The sequence below is a fragment of the Rhynchophorus ferrugineus genome, unplaced genomic scaffold, assembly GCF_030347505.1.
Source record: "Rhynchophorus ferrugineus isolate W39M unplaced genomic scaffold, kcgeb_rfMv2 rfM10, whole genome shotgun sequence".
Lineage (NCBI taxonomy): Eukaryota > Metazoa > Arthropoda > Insecta > Coleoptera > Curculionidae > Rhynchophorus > Rhynchophorus ferrugineus.
The window spans coordinates 6,412,076-6,429,165 of record NW_027472589.1 but is presented as its reverse complement, the minus strand read 5'-3'; the positions used below and the strand labels follow the sequence as shown (position 1 = coordinate 6,429,165).

The following is a 17,090-nucleotide window of genomic DNA, read 5'->3' as shown; positions in this document are numbered from 1 at the left end:
TTTTGTTCGTAATTTTTTTTTTGTACATGTCACAAAATTACATTATTTTGTGGTCAGCACCAACTTCGAAGTTAAAATAATATTGTAAATAGATAAATATGTTTAGCTAGGTATTCAGCTAAATTGTGTATATATAGTAGAATATAAAATAAGTGTGGTAGGGTATTACAATGGGTAGGTCAAGTAAAGGTGCAGTCCATATGAAGAAAAATCGGAATAAGGAAACAATGATTGAAAATAAGGAGTGCTTCAAGCCCCGGGGTGCGCTACCTAACCTAGGTGATTTGTCAAATGTTCTAACCAAATTAGAACAACAAAAAGTTCTCCCGCCAAGAATCGAACCCACGATCTCCGCGTGTGAGCCGAACGCTCTAATCATCACACTATAGAAGCAGTTGCAATACTTCTACGGCTTCTCATATGATATGGTTAGCGCTTAAAATGCAAACTGATCGGCTTTTGTAGCGAACGACTTTCGATCTTCCGTCACATTAGTTCAGCAATAACATTATATTCAAATATCTGATTACTTTAGATAAAAAAATATGTGAAAATTTTGTACGTGTCTTTGAAATTTTAGGATTTCCCTCGAATTCCCCCCTTCCCCCCAAATGATCCTGACTTGACTCCAATGGGACCACTTAGGAACTGCACTTTTTCGAATAAAAAATAATTTTGAAAATCGGTCCAAATTGACGGAGAAATCGTGAACGTAGAACCTCCTTTTTTGAAATCTGTTAAAAATACGAAATATTTTTAAGACGTGTATTTAAATAAAGAGATTTTTTTATTAATTACATCTTACATTAAATATATATATTGTATACATACAATATTGTATACAATACAATACTTGTATTAATATACAAGTAAAACATTAAAATAACAATAATTTATTTAAGCTAAAGTTAAGAATACACATAAGCTGTAAGTTCGTGTGCTTTGGTTCGCTTCAATCTTCTGATTTCCTGCGTGTTTTCTAGTAGCTGCATCGCTTCCACGTTACTGTGATTTAGCTGCCTTATTAAGCACTACAACAGCCATTTTGGATTTGACCCTGGTACTGGTAGAAGCTATCTTTTCTTGTTTATAGTTTATTTGTTCTTGTACTGTCCATATTTTGGTTATAAATGGTAGGCAGTAATGGATAAATCGTGGATTTGTGAATATTGTCAAAATAGCTATTATAACACATTTAATGTGAACAGATGTATGAGAACATTCCATCCAGGTATGTATCCATTCAATTTTTATTTTAATAACGGGTTTCGCAATAAGCATGGGACTATAGAACAAATGCACAGACTTGTAAACAAAATAAACGCTGACCAAAATGCCAAAAGATATTGTTCGGCAGCTTTTCTAGATATATCTCAGGCTTTTGACAAAGTATGGCATACGGGCTTGCAAGTTAAACTAAAGAAACTTCTCCCTCATCCGGACTATCAGTTACTAAAATCGTAACTCACTGATAGACATTTTATTATAAATCAAGGCGATGAACATACCGAATTAAATCCCATATATTCAGGAGTTCCGCAAGGTAGTGTACTGGGTCCAGTACAGTACTTTCTGTATACGGCCGATTTGCCCACCACAAAAATAACTACTGTGTCAACAAACGCAGACGACACATCAATCTTGGCATCCCATGAAGATCCCAGTCACAGCATCAATAAACCTACAAACCCACCTGGAGCAAATACAATTATGGTTGAAGACATGGCGCATTAAGAAGTCAATGAAACAAAATTCACCCATGTAGCGTTTACCCTGCGTAGAAGAACATGTCCACCAGTGAATATCAATCATCGTCAACTCCTCCAAGCAGAGCAAGTTAAATATCTTGGTATGCACTTAGATCGACCCCTAGCCTGGAAGAAGCACATACTCTATGAACGAAAACAACTTCGACTGAAATTATATCAAATGTATTGGCTCATCGGGCGCAAATCCAAGTTATCATTAGATAACAAGGTGTTGCTGTATGAGTCTATACTCAAGCCTATTTGGTCATATGGAATCCAACTATGGGGTACCGCTAGCAAATATGATATATCCATCATTCAACGGTTCCAAAATAAAGTGTTGCGTGCCATTGTTGATGCTCCGTACTATATTTCAAATAAAGTGATACAACGCAATATTCCTCTAGAACCTATAACGAGTGTAATTCAACGTGTTTGTGTGAAGTACTTCGAAAGAGTGTCAGTGCATCCCAATGTACTCGCTAATCAGCTAAATATGCGACGTGATAGTGAAGTGCGTAAACTAAAACGTTTAACACCACCTGATCTGATTACTGGACATATGTAGACTTTAGAATAAGACTAATTAATTAAGATAATATTTTATACAGAAGATCGCTTCTGAGGCAGATTGTGGAATCACAAAGAGTAAAAAAAAAGAAAAAAATTAATATTGCAAATTGGATTCAGTTCTATACCAAATTCATTATATTTTAGTAAAAATACAGATAAATATGACTGGATGTCCTTTATGTGAGTAAATATCATCAAAATCAGAGCTCGTTGATCATATAGTCAATCCACAGCATTTAAATTGAACAAGAAACAATTTGGCCCGCTAGAAAATTTTTAAGGTAGGAGTTTCTTATTTTGATAAGAATATTACTACTTCTAAATTTGAGTGTAGTCGATCAGGAATTGATAAGAATTCATCACTTTTAAGTCACTGCCGAATCCAGACAATACAAAAATAATAATATAATTTTGTGACATATACAAAAAATTAAATTATCAACAAAACCAATCTAAATTAATATAAGTGTTTGGGTTCGTCACCGACTTCAAAGTAGTTAGTTGGTAATAGTTAAAAAAATATTGTAAATAGATAAATCGGTTTAGGTAGGTATTAAGCTAAATTGTGTGTATATAGTAGAATATAAAATACCGACAGTAGATAGGTTCAATAACGTTTTTGATTATTTTTATTTAGTTATACAACGATTATTATGTACATATGTTATTTTTAAATGTTTTATTTTTTGAAGTCGGTTCAATTTTTTTATTAAAAATATTTTTAATGTCTATGCTTGTTCACAAAACCAATAAAACCTTGGTCTTCTTTACCATGTACTATATTACCGTTAGTAACAAGAAAAAATCCTTGAATATTATTCGTAAAGCGCTGTTCTTCGGTCTCCCGCTATTGGCAGTTTTCGTTTGTCCATCGCACGTAAATATTCCGACAAATATCCGCGAAAGCCGTAAAGAAGGCAGAAGAAAATCTGATCACGTGCCTTTTCGGAGTCTCGCGTTGTCTGTCTCTTTCGCGCCTACGCGTTTAACGGCTCCACGTTATTTTTAATAAAGAAAAGAAGCTATTCCTCGAGTTCGCGTTAATAGAGTTGGCAACACTCAGTATACGTTGCTGTTGTAAAATTATAATGTTATATTCGCAGATAATTTAGTTATTACCAAAATCAATAAAAATTACTATCTATCATGAAGCCTTCTTCAAGCACATGTTTTATATTCAATATATATATATATATATATATATATATATATATATATATATATATATATATATATATATATATATATATATATATATATATATATATATATATATATATCTGTGTGTGTGTGTACAACGAAAATTTTTTGGTGCAAGAGTATGTTAAAATATAGAGAGACTATTTGTTTATAACCACAACAGTTATATTAACCTCGATTTGTCTTTTTGGTAATTTAATTTTTATCATATACACATATACATCAGAAAATTATGTTATTATTTTTGTTTTGTTTGGGCTCGGCACCGACTTCTAAGTGATCAGTTGGTAGTAGTTAAAATAATGTTGTAAATAGATAAATAGGTTTGGGTAGGTATTAAGCTAAAGTATGTGTATATAGTAGAATATAAAATACGTGTACTAGATAGGTTAAATAAGTTCTATGTTTATTTTTATTTAGTTACTACAACGATTATTGTGTACATATTTTATTTTAAAATGTTTCTTTTGGTGTTAAAAACCTAAGTTTAATTATATTTTAATTTTTAGGGAATTTCTTATTTATTTTTTGAAGTCGGTTCAATTTCTTGTTAAAAATATTTTATTTTTCTCTTTTTAGCGTTAAATATTTACTCCTTAAATTAGGCAATTATTTTATTAAATATTACATTGGGTAGGCCAAGTAAATGTATGAGGAAAATAGGAATAAAGGAATAATGATTGAAAATAAGAAGCGCTTCAGGCCCCAGGATCCACTGACTAGCTTAGGCTATTTGACAAATGTTTTATCTAAACGACAAAAAGTTATTGACCACGCCGGGAATCGAACCCGCGACCTCCGTTTGGGAGCTAAACGCTTTAACCATTACATCAAACAAGCAGTTGTCTACAATATTTCTACGAGTTCTTATATGCTATAGTTAGTACTTAAAAAGCAAATTGAATGACTTTTGAACTGAACGACTTCCGATTTTCCGTCATATCAGCTCAGCAATAACATTATGCACAAATATCTGATTATTTAAAAAAATGTGAAAACTTTGTACATGCTTTTGAGATTTGAGCGTTTCCCTCAATTAAGCGGACAACCGTGATATGAACGATATAATTAGCTTTTTGTCATTTAACTGTATTAACGAAGTGTTGATAAAAATACGGAAAAGTACTAATTTTGATTGATTTTTTAAGACAAAGTAAAGGCCAATGGATCTTCCTACAGAAGAACCGAGTTTTAAGTCACTGTAGAGACACATTGTAAGTTAGTAGGCAATTTTATTGAGTTTTTCTATAAAATGTCTTTGTAAAAGAAGCCCGACTCATAGTTATGTACACAACGACCAAAAAAAAACCATTTTTGTTTTCATGTAAACGGCGTTATGAGGATGACCATCACGTAGACTGGCCCTTGTCTACATCGACAAATTCTACATCGGGACTTCCTAGAATCGCCCTCGACCATCCGAAATAAGAGGTTTCACGCTTGTCTAATAAATAATGAACCCACGAAAACTGGCCTTTATTTCGGGCACCGAGACGGCCTTTTAAGATTATGAAAAAATATATTTAGAGATCGAATTAACGGAGGTCGCATTGTATAATGAACGTTAATATATTTCGTTTGGAGGGAATCCTAATGAAGCGTAAATCGTTCGCGTTATTTATTGTTTCGTTGCAGGAATTGGGTCTTTGTTAGAGATTGATAACATTAAGAAAACATCGCTCAGTTGGTGACGAGGGTTCAATAGTTCAGAATCATAAATATCCAGGCAGTTTCTATTGTTTAAGTATTTATATTTACTGTTAACTCATCGAAGTTTTTTCTAAATTTATTTATTAATTTATTGCTATTTAATAATACCATCACACCAGTTTGGGTTTATTAACAAACATTCAACCATTGATCAGGTGTATAGAGTAACAAATGTCACTGAAAAACCCTAGGAAGATAATATAAAATAAGGTATGATCTGCTATATTCTTATTCCTGCTATATTCCTAGATGTAGTACAAGCTTTCGATAAAGTTTGGTAAGATGGCCTCGTTCATAAATAACCTGCAGAAAATGTTACCGAAGCTACATACTAAACTATTAAAACTTAGAGTCAAATAAGAGAAAACCCTCTACAGAATAAAAGAAGCTAAAGCAAGTGTACCACAAGGAAGTCTATTAGATCCAATTCTTTACCTGGTCAACATATGTGACGTACCACAAAGGGAAAATATCAAAAGAGCTACATTTGCTTTCAAGAGTAAACTTTGTTATTATATCTAGCAGAGACGAATTACCAGCACCAACAATGAAATAAATGTTTATATTTATAGAATTAGAATTTATAAGCAAATAGGCTTAATGATTATTAATTCCAAAACAACTAGGCAATGAGAACGACGGAATGAACGAGAATGGAGCAGAAACGTCCTGAATATGCCACAAGACATAGCAGAGTACTTTTTGTGCAACTACACTTGATTATACGTTGTTAGATTAATTAAAAGTGTATAGCAATCGCTGCGTGACAATGAAACAATATTAACATCACTTGTTTCCAGCAACAGGATCTAATTCAGATGAAGAACTATGAAAAGTGGTCAAAAACTGGTCGGCTTTAACATATATACAATGCTTCCAAACAGAAGTCGGAATATTGTGAAAAAGTGGTAGAAACGCATCCCAAAAGAATCCAGACACTCCTAACCTGGAGAGGGTAGGATCACAGATCAAACCATACGAACTTGTATAGTGTATAAATGTTACTCTTAAGTTTGGTCTAATTAAATAAATATTGATGTATTTATCTCGCACTTATCCTGTTTAGGCATCGATGCCAGTAGAACAACAGAAGAATAGTAATTAAGATTCTAATAAGCATATCTAACGCAAGATGTGGAAAAAGTTTGAAGGAAAGCAAATAATTACAGGTCTTTGTTTAATGAGCCTTTTAGAAGTCTCCTCTAGAACCTTTCAGGATCAATTGATTTAAGTAACTGTTAATGAATGAAACATCAAATATTTTATGATTAAATTAAGTCAAATTATTCATAATTACATTATATGATATCCTATTTAATATAGGATATGCTATAATTAATTTAATTTTGCAAATAAATATCTACGTTAAGTCTTAATGAAGGCTTGTTATATATAAAAATAAACGTAGAGGAAATAATAAGCAATTTTAGTTTACCTAATTCAGATTTTTCGTACATAAATAGTTCATTACTTATTTTCTCTTAATAATGAAGATAATAACATAGATCAATTAATGAAGAATATTTTTATTAGGTCATATTTTAATTTATTAAAATACATATAGATTAGTATATTAGTCCATATAGATTTATATATGTTTATTATAAATATATATATATATATATATATATATATATATATATATATATATATATATGTATATATATATATATATATATATATATATATATATATATGTATATATATATATATATATATATATATATATATATATATATATTTAGGGTAAAAATGATGTGGCTCGGTGAATGGAGGTAAATCGAAATGAAACAGTGGTGTTTACATAATGTGACCGTTATTTATTGGCAAAATAAAAAAGACCGCTATTCCACGATGTAAAATTCGACATGCCTCAATTCGCTACATATATATATATATATATATATATATATATATATATATATATATATATATATATATATATATATATATATATATATATATATATATATAATGATATCTAGCTCCCAGTGGTAGATACAAAATATTCTGGTAAGTTCTTTCTGTCAAGATGTTGGTTTAAGTTACATCCATAATATCTGAAAGGGTCGCAGAGACTATCACGGACACTATTTATTTTTATATCTTAATACTTAAATACATGGTCATAAAATAGAAATCAGCTGGCCGACAGTGTTGAAAAGAACCTTTTTGTGTTCTTCTTTATTGGTTTACGATACCAACAGTGCTATGAGATGGAGGGTAAGATAGCTGTTCAACGCCCCTTATTTTTCATTGCTTCTGTATTATCATCTTCATATAACAGTGGTATCATTTGATTTATATATAATCAAAATGAAATAACGTAATTTTCTAGAATAACTTTTCATATAATTGCTTTTAACGTTTTTTCTCAATCAATGGCACTGAACGACACTAATTCCTAAACTTGTTGCTTCAAATTTAACAAGGTGGCGATAGGATTTCAAAACTCAAATCATCAAAATTGCATATCCAAGTAACATATATAGAAACAAGGAACCACACTTTTGAACAAGAATTAGCAATCTCGCAATCAGAAATCGTCATACCCCATATCTAAAAGACTTAAACCCATTATAGAAGAAAACGAAAAAAGCTAATAATCACTATTAATTTCATAACATTCACCATTTACTAAGTAATACATCACACTGCCTATCCGCGGCAACCCATATTCCATGAAGGAGGGAAATTATAATTTTTTATCAATTAAATTGTATAAATAAAATATCAAATGCGGGCGCATTCACCATTTCGTAAAGCTAGTAGTTCAAGTAATAATTTTATTATATATGTTTGCAACAAATTACTTAGAATGGGGATTGGATATTATTAAGAAACCTTCTGCCTAAATTGCGAAGTATATTGCTACGTTTTATGGGGTATTAAACTAAATGCTAAATCTTTATAACTGAGATTATGGGATACTGTTTAATGTCTTCGGAGCTATTTCAATTAATAATTTTATGACCACTGTAAAACAACTGTAAATTCTGGTTACCTTTAAGAAGCAGCAATGTTCTATTGATGTATAATTAATTTTATGTCTTGAGATAATCATGTAGCATAATACGTACTTAGTGTTTTTTGTTTATTTTTATTCTTCAGACAATGTTCTAACCCATGAGAGAAATATATTTATTTTAAATATATTTAGTGGTTGTTTAATGAGAAAATGTTACAAATTACTAATGAAATCGTAATTTATTGACAATTATAAATCATAAAAAAGTCTACAATACCAACATTGAGTAATATCATAAATGCTTGTTTTTAATATCAACAATTTTTATCCGAATACCATAACATATTTTATCGCAAAATATAAACGTAGGATTAAATTGTTAGAAATGCGTTTAGTCATAAAAAATAAGGATTCGTTCATGTATTACTTTAATTATCAACTTCTCGTGGATTTTAGTAAATGGTGAATGTGCTGGTACATGTAATAAAATAAAACAATCCCTAAACATAAACAGATAATCTGACGTTCACTATAACAAAAAGACGGTAACATATATCAAAATGTTATTTCATTTGTGTGAATACACCAACCATCTTTATCGAAATAAAAATGTCATTAATAGCTTAATAAATGGTGAGAAAATTTAACAATAAAAATATTCTTTTGGAAAAATATTACTTATTCGACTGATATTTATTGTTATGGTGGTAAATAAAAGTATGCTAGGGCACACAGATATGTTGCAAGGACACATATAATAAAATTATTTCCACAATAAAAAAATTAATTGTATACAGCATGTACATAAAACTTGTGAATAGTCACTTTTTTTAACTGATAATATAATCATCTTATAATTTAACATATTTGAAAACAAGCTATTTCTGTATGAATCAATACTTAAACCTATTTGGTCACATGAAATCCAGTAATAAAGTATTGCTAGCAAGTCTAACGTGACCATCACTCAATAGTTCCAAAGTGTAATAAAGTGATACAGCGCGACATCCCTTTAGAACCCATAAAGAGTGAAAGTAGTAAGGGAAAAATATCCTACTTATTCAAATTCTTTTAAACACAAATTCTTCAATTGTGCTACACATACGAAATAATTTTTAATTGTTTTGTATTGTGTCTAAAACTGTCCATTCAACTTTTAAGTCAATCCACAGACTATTTTTTTAATTTTGTGAACAAAAATATAAGTAAACTAGATGTATGTAAGTAAAAAATAATTGAAATTGTCTGTTTTTATCAAAACTTTAGAGTAGTAAGTACATAAAAACACTCACCTGTTAAAATGCAATGTTATACAAAAATATATCAATACGTTGATTACTTTCAGAGTTGAACATTTTTGCCCAGGTCTTAGTAAATGGTGAATGCGCTGTCGTTTTTATTTATTAAATTATTGTAGGGAAAGGACTCTGGTAATAGGTAACATAAAAAAAACTGTTTGTAAATGTATCACTTTATTTTTAATAAACTAGTGACTATTATACCTATGTAAGGGTAATTAACATTTCATACTGGAAAATATGGCACTTCTATCGAAGTTTGCAAAAAGGAAATCTCTCTTTTCGCCGTCTATGGCGCATTATTTGTCCCGATTCGTGGAAGGACTTTAATCAATGTGACAAAAATCAGAAGAAGCCTTCGGGAAATCTCGCTTGTCGTTCGAAAAAAACAAGGTTTTAAGTATCTCCGGAAACAAAACAATTACAACGTTTTTATCAAGCAATCGGCGAAATTCCCCGTACGAAATATAACGCTAGCTAATAAATAACAACAGAAAAACCGGAAAGCAAACCTAACTTCAACTATCGCAGTTCCTTGGATCATCGGCAAGACACCAACAAAGGAATCAATCAATCAATCGTCACAGTATTTATTATTTTAGCACCTCGTCCTTCGTCTTCACCATTTCAGTCACAAAACATTGTCCAACAAAATGAAAAATCAACAGTAAAACACATGCTTCAGTTCATGCCGTTATTCTTATATTTAACAGTTTCATCGCATATCAAAATAACTTCTCCAAATACAACATTAGCACTAGTTTTTTTAATCTTTTTTTTTTATTATATTTACTTTAGTTGTTGATATCCGAATAATTTTTATTATAGTACAATTCATTACTTAAAATGTAATCCCAACAATAAAATCTTTGGAGAAATATAACTTAATTTACGTAAGTAGCGTTTGGTATAAAAAAACACACCAACAGGATACCTGCATATTTATTTGCAGTGTGTTCCCAAAGGTACCAGCCTTTATATATTGCTCATTATCAAAACAAACGAAACAGCCTCTTAACAACCATTAATTTATATTTAGAACACAAAAATATAATGATTTTAAATTGAGTCTTAGTTGTTGATGATAAAAACAATTGAGAAGGCCACAGGCAGGTTTTTGACCAATATTACAACAATAGTTGGTAACTGTAAATAATTATTTTGGTCCCAATACATTATATCTAACACTAAGATTAAGTTTGAATTACCAGCAGTTTTAAATATGGGAAAATAATGAAATGTTATCACATCAAAATTTCTAGTATTTTGTATATTTGTAGAAATGATAATCAAATAAAATTTGGTCGCAGTTGGCTTTTCTCGGTAATGTTAATAATTGTTTTCCTAATAACCTGAGTCTCGTGCTTTTTGAAGGTGTCGCTTAACAGTTACGTACACAAATGAAGATATATCTCTCCAAGAGAAAAGTAGCGAAAAACAGGTCAAACAAAACAGAATCTCGATTAAGAGAAAATATTTTCTTTAATTAATAAAACGTAACAGTGAAAATATGACTAATATCGATTAATATCTACATATGACACAATTTCCTCCGCGTGTAACTCATTAACGGGAAACAGAAAAATGGCTGCCCATTGGCGGACGTCCTCTCGGCTAAAAGAAAAGGGTAAACAAAACAAGGGGGAAACAAGTCACTAGATGAACCTCGCCCGGCGTAACGCAGTTTCGAGATAGAAAAGCTAAGGAACCGTACCCGCCAATGGTCGTTCAAATGTGGTTCGATCTTCTTCGGTGTGATATGCTGCGATATACCAAAGACAGCACAAGGTTGTTAGAACTGGGCCCCGGGTCTTTCTCTAACTCGGGGCGGTACTATAAATGTTTTTTTTTTTGTTTCATCTTCATCTGGTTTATTCAGTCTATTCCATTTAGATTATTAGTTCATTTTACACCTAAATATTTATACACAATATGTACAGAGTCTTAACGAAAACGTAGTGAAACGAGCAACTAAGGAGAACGGTGATGTGAAGCCCGTGCGGTGGTCGAGCTTATTGCTAATCCCCTGGATGTTCTGGACACGATCTGTTCACCTCGAACCACTGGTCTATACATCTGGAACAAACGAACGGATTAGGGACAATGTTATACGTCATAATGCAGCTTCAGCTTACGTTTTGTGATATATACATAAGCAGGGCAGCCTGGCGATGACGTCTCCTTGGCTCAGTTCCTCCAGGCATATGACGCATTCTCCTTTATCGTCAGTCAGAACGTCTTCTGCAACGTGAGAAAGGAAAGGGGGCTTGAGTGGGGCTATATATATATATATATATATATATATATATATATATATATATATATATATATATATATATATTGTGGCAACGTCGACTTACCGTTGTAGGAAAGGCGGGGCTTGGTGAGGCACATGACAAGATGACATTCAATATCATCGGGAACCACGAACTTGCTGCATACGGGACATTTGATGCCTGAAAGAAAACGACCACTGTAAGCTGAGTGATGTTACTGGATTGGTACAATATCAGTGTCAGTTGGACAAAAATATATTTAAACTACTACTATGTTTGATCTTTGATTTATACATTCAGAAATATATTGGCTAGGTTTGTTCAGTTATACTTTTACCTTAACATTGATTGAAAAATCTTTTAATTATGAAACGACACGTTTATTTTTGCTGGGAGACACTGAGAAGTAATGTGTTTTGCTAATTGCTGGAGGCTATTTTAGGCTATACAACGCTTTCGTGCAAAATGCATCTATGATCGCATAGTATATATAGGTGTAATTTTTTGCACAATTTATACCTATAACTTAATGAGAATTAAACGATTCTATCGATTTTGATGGCTTTGTGTGTGTGTGTTCTTCTGGATTCCAAACTGGTTTATGATGAGGGGCTGCGTAGATTTGTTATCTTTTAAACATTTTTCATACTGCTATTTACGACATGCTATCGTGTTTTGTTTTTAAACTTTTTATTGTTATTTTTATCAGAAAATATTGTTTCAGTTCCATTTTTATAGTAACTAAAAAACACTTTGGATTGTCAAGTATGTTTTATGACAATACTATGATGATCAGTAAAATAATTACTCATAAAGTACTTATATAGTATTTATGTTTTTATTACATCTTTCGGTTCTAAGGAGATAATATTTTCTTAGAAAAAAAAACTAGAAATAAAGGATTTAATGATTCCCTATAATTTAATAATAAATAATTAAGGTAAAACAATACATATATATATATATATATATATATATATATATATATATATAATGCCTCGCTGTGTAAACATTTCAAGGAAATTAATCGACTATTTCCTAAATTTTATGGGCACAAATACATGGAAGCCGATTTTTAATATTTATAGCTTAACTTTATAAAATTCATATAAAAGTTTAAAAATATAATATATTAAAATATGTCCTTAATCTTTAATATTTGAAAACAAATTAGAACAATATTTGAGTAAGAAAATTAGTTAAATTTCTTGCCTCTTTCTTTTTTTAGAAGAGAGCCGGAAGACACCCTCCGTAGATCCCCCCGTCTATTCAGACATTCAGAAAGTTCCAACAAATCTCAAACAACTGCCAACAATGTCTCTAATTGAAAAATAAATGAAAAGAAACTTACATATAACGTATCTTCTTTATATGTGAGTAACTATCCCTTAAACTCAGAAAAAGTAAAAATGATTCTAATTTGGTCTATTTTCAAAGTACGACTTATTTCTTCATCCGGCTTATTGGCCAGATTTATCTCCCTTCCTCTTCTGACTTTTCTTAAACGAAGAGAAATCTACACGTGAAAAATTAATGTAGAGAAAGAAGTCAAAGCAAATATCAGCCAGATCACATCAAATTTACAAACAGTAATTGAGATTGCGATCTAATAAAATTTTAATATTCATAACGTTTCTATAATTTACCTGTTTTAAACATGGCGAATTACTTATAAATTTTAACCACCAGTTAAAATATTATCTCGTCCAGTGGGTAAAACCAGAGAGAAATAAATAAACCTTTCGCCGGATATAAATGATGAATTATAAAGCACTGGCTATCACGACTGCACAACTAACTTAATAATGTATTATTTTTGACAGCAATAAGCGGAGTGCTCATATAAACCAAATAAAACCGTACAAAACCAGTCACTCTACGTTACGGAATAAAAAAACACGGCATCAAGAACCGTGATGGACGTATAATATACCTGCTCATGGAATAAAACGTGTTAAGGCACTACCACTGTCTTGCAATAACAATAAAGCGATTACATAACTGATAGCAAGTCTGAGTAGTCATGATTATTAAAAAAAAAACAATAGAAATAATTCTGATTATAATAATTAAATGACTCACTGATTTGTTTATGAATTTACGATAATGTCATTCATTTTGATGCCATCAATGATTAATATTTCATTGCTTGTTGCTTGTAAATCATTAAAATAATTGTTCTTCCGATATAGGGTTTTTATTTAGAACGATGAAAGGATAATTCTATTCGTGAACGTTAACAAATCATTATCAATTTACGAAAATTATTGAGAAATTATTATATTGAAGTTAACTTGCTAAATAAATATGTAGAAGTGCCAAATTTGACGTAATTTTTTCTAAGAGGATCCTCAGGTAATACAGCTGCGTGGTATATGGAGCTTCGAGATATATAAAGAATGGTTAATTTTTTTTTAGTAAAATTGAAAAAATAAAAATAGAACATTAACAGGGGCTTCTATTATGTTAAAAACGTGCAACATTTCAATAAAGGTAAGTTATGGTGAACGAATTCAAACAAATTTCAATATGGGAATACTGGTTATATGTTACTGGATGCCTGTGGGAGAATTAATGGACGAAGAACACGTTGTAAAAGTATTCAATGCTAGTCTAAAATGGGTGGGTAAACGTATAACAAAGGAATAAATGATACCATTAGATTGAACAGGAGGAAGTGTAGAAAAAACTAATATTGATTCGAAAAAATTGTAACAATGATGAAAAATGAAGAACATTAGAAGAACAGAACATTGAAGTAAAAAAAATATTATAATGTAAATTAGAACTAAGGAAGATCTACAAAATATGTAGAAAAAAAAAGAAAATAATTAATGGAGAACGAACCAAAAATAAAAGAAATAAAGGTAACACAGTTTAATGTGTAAAAACATAAAGAAAAAGTTGATTGCACACGCACAATGAACACAATGAACAATGAAAAAAAAAGCATCAGTCTTATGAAACATTAAAAACAATACATGATAAATATACAGAATATGGTTAGATATAGCAATACATATTTGTTGCAGGTAAGACTAGAGAAGTTTGTGGAGTTGTTAACAAGTAAAAAAATGGACAAAACTATTCAGTGAGGATGTCGGTAGTTAACGATCTAGTGGTATCTGACGAATATTTTGTTTTAGTGATTGTTCAATAGCAGAAACTATTACACACCAAACTCACATACTGTATTCACCAAACATTGTTCCTGTATCTCGTAAAGTATAACTAATAACATCTCAGTAAGAATTAATCTTAGTTTTAAAGACTAAAATTCATCAAATAATATTCAGAAATTAAAGGAAAAACGAATTATTCTAATTTAACCCACCAAAGAGATGGATGCCAAGGTATTTAGCTGATTCTGCTTGACGAATCGGGCATTCGCCAAGTGATATAATTAGGTTTATATCTGTATTTTCCAGTCCCTACTCCATTGGTAGAACTTGTTGACTGCCAATTGCATTTTTCAATATGGAAATACTGGTTATATGTTACTGGATGCCTGTGGGTGAATTAATGGAGGAAGAACACGTTGTAAAAGCATTTAAAGCTAGTCTAAAAAGGATGGGTAAACGTATAACAAAGGAATAAATGATACCATTAGATTAGATCTACAAAATATGTAGAAAAAAAAAGAAAATAATTAATGGAGAACGAACCAAAAATAAAAGAAATAAAGGTAACACAGTTCAATGTGTAAAAACATAAAGAAAAAGTTGATTGCACACGCACAATGAACACAATGAACAATGAAAAAAAAAAAGCATCAGTCTTATAAAACATTAAAAACAATACATGATAAATATACAGAATATGGTTAGATATAGCAATATATATTTGTTGCAGGTAAGACTAGAGAAGTTTGTGGAGTTGTTAACAAGTAAAAAAATGGACAAAAACTATTCAGTGCGGATGTTGGTTTTAGTGATTGTTCAATAGCAGAAACTATTACACACCAAACTCACATGCTGTTTTCACCAAACATTGTTCTTGTATTTCGTAAAGTATAACTAACAACATCTTCAGTTTTACAAATAAGAGAAACTCTGTATCAAAGTCTAAAATGCATCAAATAATATTCAGAAATTAAAGGAAAAACGAATTATTCTAATTTAACCAACCATCGAGATGGATGCCAAGGTATTTAGCTGATTCTGCTTGAGGAATCGGGCATTCGCCAACTGATATAATTAGGTTTATATCTGTATTTTCCAGTCCCTACTCCATTGGTAGAACTTATTGACTGTCAATAGCATTTTTCTGCAGCCTTAGGCAGATATATATCTTTTCCAACAACAACCTCACCAATAATCATAAAGCTCGAGTTTGATGAAACATATCGGATGGTCTAAAATCTTCAGCAATATCTGAAGTATCAATAAAATTAGTCGCTGTAGCAAAACCTATCGCAAAATACCACTGTATGTGTTGAACCATCGAATAATATTCATCTGTTACCACAAAACAACAGAAGAGTTACACAAACAATGTCTGGGTTGGAATGGAATGTACTTCTCTCTAAATCATAGTTATGTTTCAATTAACAAATAATTTAATATGAACTACGATGTCTAACGTACAACAATAGCGTAGGATTAAGGAAAATATTTACGAATGAAATAAGTTTATTAATTTCTCCGAAAGTTGGTGTTCAGTGAAAAGAGGTTATGTATATAAAAAAAACATCGTCATGATTGTTATAAATTGTAAGAAATCGATACAATCGAGGTGTTATTATATAAATTGCGGCCGATGTTCGATTTTTTTTTTGAATCGTGACTAAAGGTCATGTCGCCTTTATATAACAGTGACGCTAAAACCGCCGCCATGCCCATTATCCATCAACATATTTTAACTAGATCGCTTTCTAATAATTAATTAGCTTATTCATGTATGTTGTGATCGTCATTTTCAATTTCAGCACAGGAATATGTCGACATTTTGTAGCTAATTCTTGTTCTGAACTGAAAACTTGACTATTTACAGTGCGGCAACCACTTGAGTTTTTTTAATTATATTTCAGAGTATCCTTTTTACCAACTAGGGTTTTTCTAGACTGGACCTACTCTTTAAGGTGGGTTCCGAACCCCGGAGATCACCTCTGAAGACATCCGGTCTTACCCAGCCCGGTTACTGGCTTGACTTAATCATTTTCCTTGTCGGATTTTACATTCTTGCCTTTCTGGACAATCACAAACATAAATCTACGACCATGCGAAGGTTGTCACGCTGAATAACAACATTGCTGTGTCTTTACTCGTATTCCGCCGGTTTTCAGCACTGTGTTAGGTTTAAACGCATTAATTGTAGT

General features: G+C 31.1%; 1 protein-coding gene across 1 annotated transcript in view; it reads right to left on the bottom strand.

Annotated features, from left to right (window-relative positions):
- Positions 1-9,654: 9,654 nt before the first annotated feature.
- The window catches only part of LOC143203394 (E3 ubiquitin-protein ligase ZNRF1), a 39,922-nt gene continuing 32,486 nt past the window's right edge, over positions 9,655-17,090 (bottom strand). Inside the window, exons 3-5 of the mRNA XM_076415511.1 lie at positions 11,858-11,953; positions 11,633-11,738; positions 9,655-11,573 (exon numbers count right to left, since the gene is read on the bottom strand). Coding sequence (XP_076271626.1) covers positions 11,516-11,573; positions 11,633-11,738; positions 11,858-11,953 — 260 coding nt within the window. The 3' untranslated portion in view covers positions 9,655-11,515. The remainder of the gene's footprint in view (positions 11,574-11,632; positions 11,739-11,857; positions 11,954-17,090) is intronic.